This window comes from Phaethon lepturus, unplaced genomic scaffold, assembly GCF_000687285.1.
Source record: "Phaethon lepturus isolate BGI_N335 unplaced genomic scaffold, ASM68728v1 scaffold11270, whole genome shotgun sequence".
NCBI classification, from domain to species: domain Eukaryota; kingdom Metazoa; phylum Chordata; class Aves; order Phaethontiformes; family Phaethontidae; genus Phaethon; species Phaethon lepturus.
This window is the reverse complement of record NW_010509968.1, coordinates 31,256-32,292: the sequence shown is the minus strand read 5'-3', so window position 1 is coordinate 32,292 and position 1,037 is coordinate 31,256. Positions and strand designations below refer to the sequence as shown.

At 45.0% G+C, this 1,037-nt stretch overlaps 1 protein-coding gene across 1 annotated transcript in view; it reads right to left on the bottom strand.

The window, feature by feature from the left end:
* CCDC109B (coiled-coil domain containing 109B) overlaps positions 1-635 on the bottom strand; it is a gene marked incomplete at its 5' end in the record, with an annotated part of 8,467 nt that extends 7,832 nt beyond the window's left edge. The window contains 2 exon segments of the mRNA XM_010292573.1: positions 1-115; positions 560-635. The exon segment at positions 1-115 is cut by the window's left edge and continues 1 nt beyond it. Coding sequence (XP_010290875.1) covers positions 1-115; positions 560-635 — 191 coding nt within the window.
* Positions 636-1,037: the final 402 nt, after the last annotated feature.

Sequence of the window (1,037 nt, the reverse complement as noted above, 5' to 3'; positions counted from 1 at the left end):
AGGAATGCCCCTACGGTGGTCACCGTCGGCTTAACCGTGAACCGACAGCGTTCACTTCTTGTGGGCAGCGTAAGAGTTATCACAGGAAGACCATGTCTGTAATTAATAGTTACTTCTGGGGGGAAGGAAAAAAAAAAAAGCCAAAAAGTCATATTGTAAGTTAATTTTAAAACACGGGATGAATCAAGAAAACCACACAACACACTCTAGTTTTCTTTAATGAATATAGTACTTCTGGGATGTATATATATATATAGATATAAAACATGCAACTAACGTCACCTCACCCTACCCCCAGAAAATAAACGAAAAGCTGGCAGGCTTTGGCAGGAGGGGGAAAACCTGCTGGGCACGCTTACCGTCAGACGGCACCAGCGGATGAATCAAGAAAACCACACAACACACTCTAGTTTTCTTTAATGAATATAGTACTTCTGGGATGTATATATATATATAGATATAAAACATGCAACTAACGTCACCTCACCCTACCCCCAGAAAATAAACGAAAAGCTGGCAGGCTTTGGCAGGAGGGGGAAAACCTGCTGGGCACGCTTACCGTCAGACGGCACCAGCGTGCTGTAGGGTGCTCCTGCCCGGCCCCTCCAAGCTCCGGCGTGCCTCCACAGCCGCACCTGCAGCACGGACACAAGGAGCTTGCTTTAGAAAGGTTAGGAGGCAAGATTTAGCTGGCCAAAGGCAGTACCCAGCCTGTCGCGGTGATCTGCTTCTGTGTGATCTGACAGCAGAGGCGTCCATCTGAAGAAAAAGCCCTCACTTAGCAATTTCTATGTAAAAGACGTAACCATCCTTACAGAAAGCACAAAGGTTGACAAAGGTATTAAGGTATTGCCCACAGTTAAACTTTTTGTCTAGCATGGTGTAAATAACTCAAGGAAAAATACCAAGTGGAAGGAGAGAAAGGAAAAAAAACTTGCAGTGTTTCTGAAGTACTTCATGCAACTTTTACAATAAGCTCTCTCCTCTCCCCCAAAAAACAGCCGCTTGAACAATCTCCACATCATGGTACCTGAAGG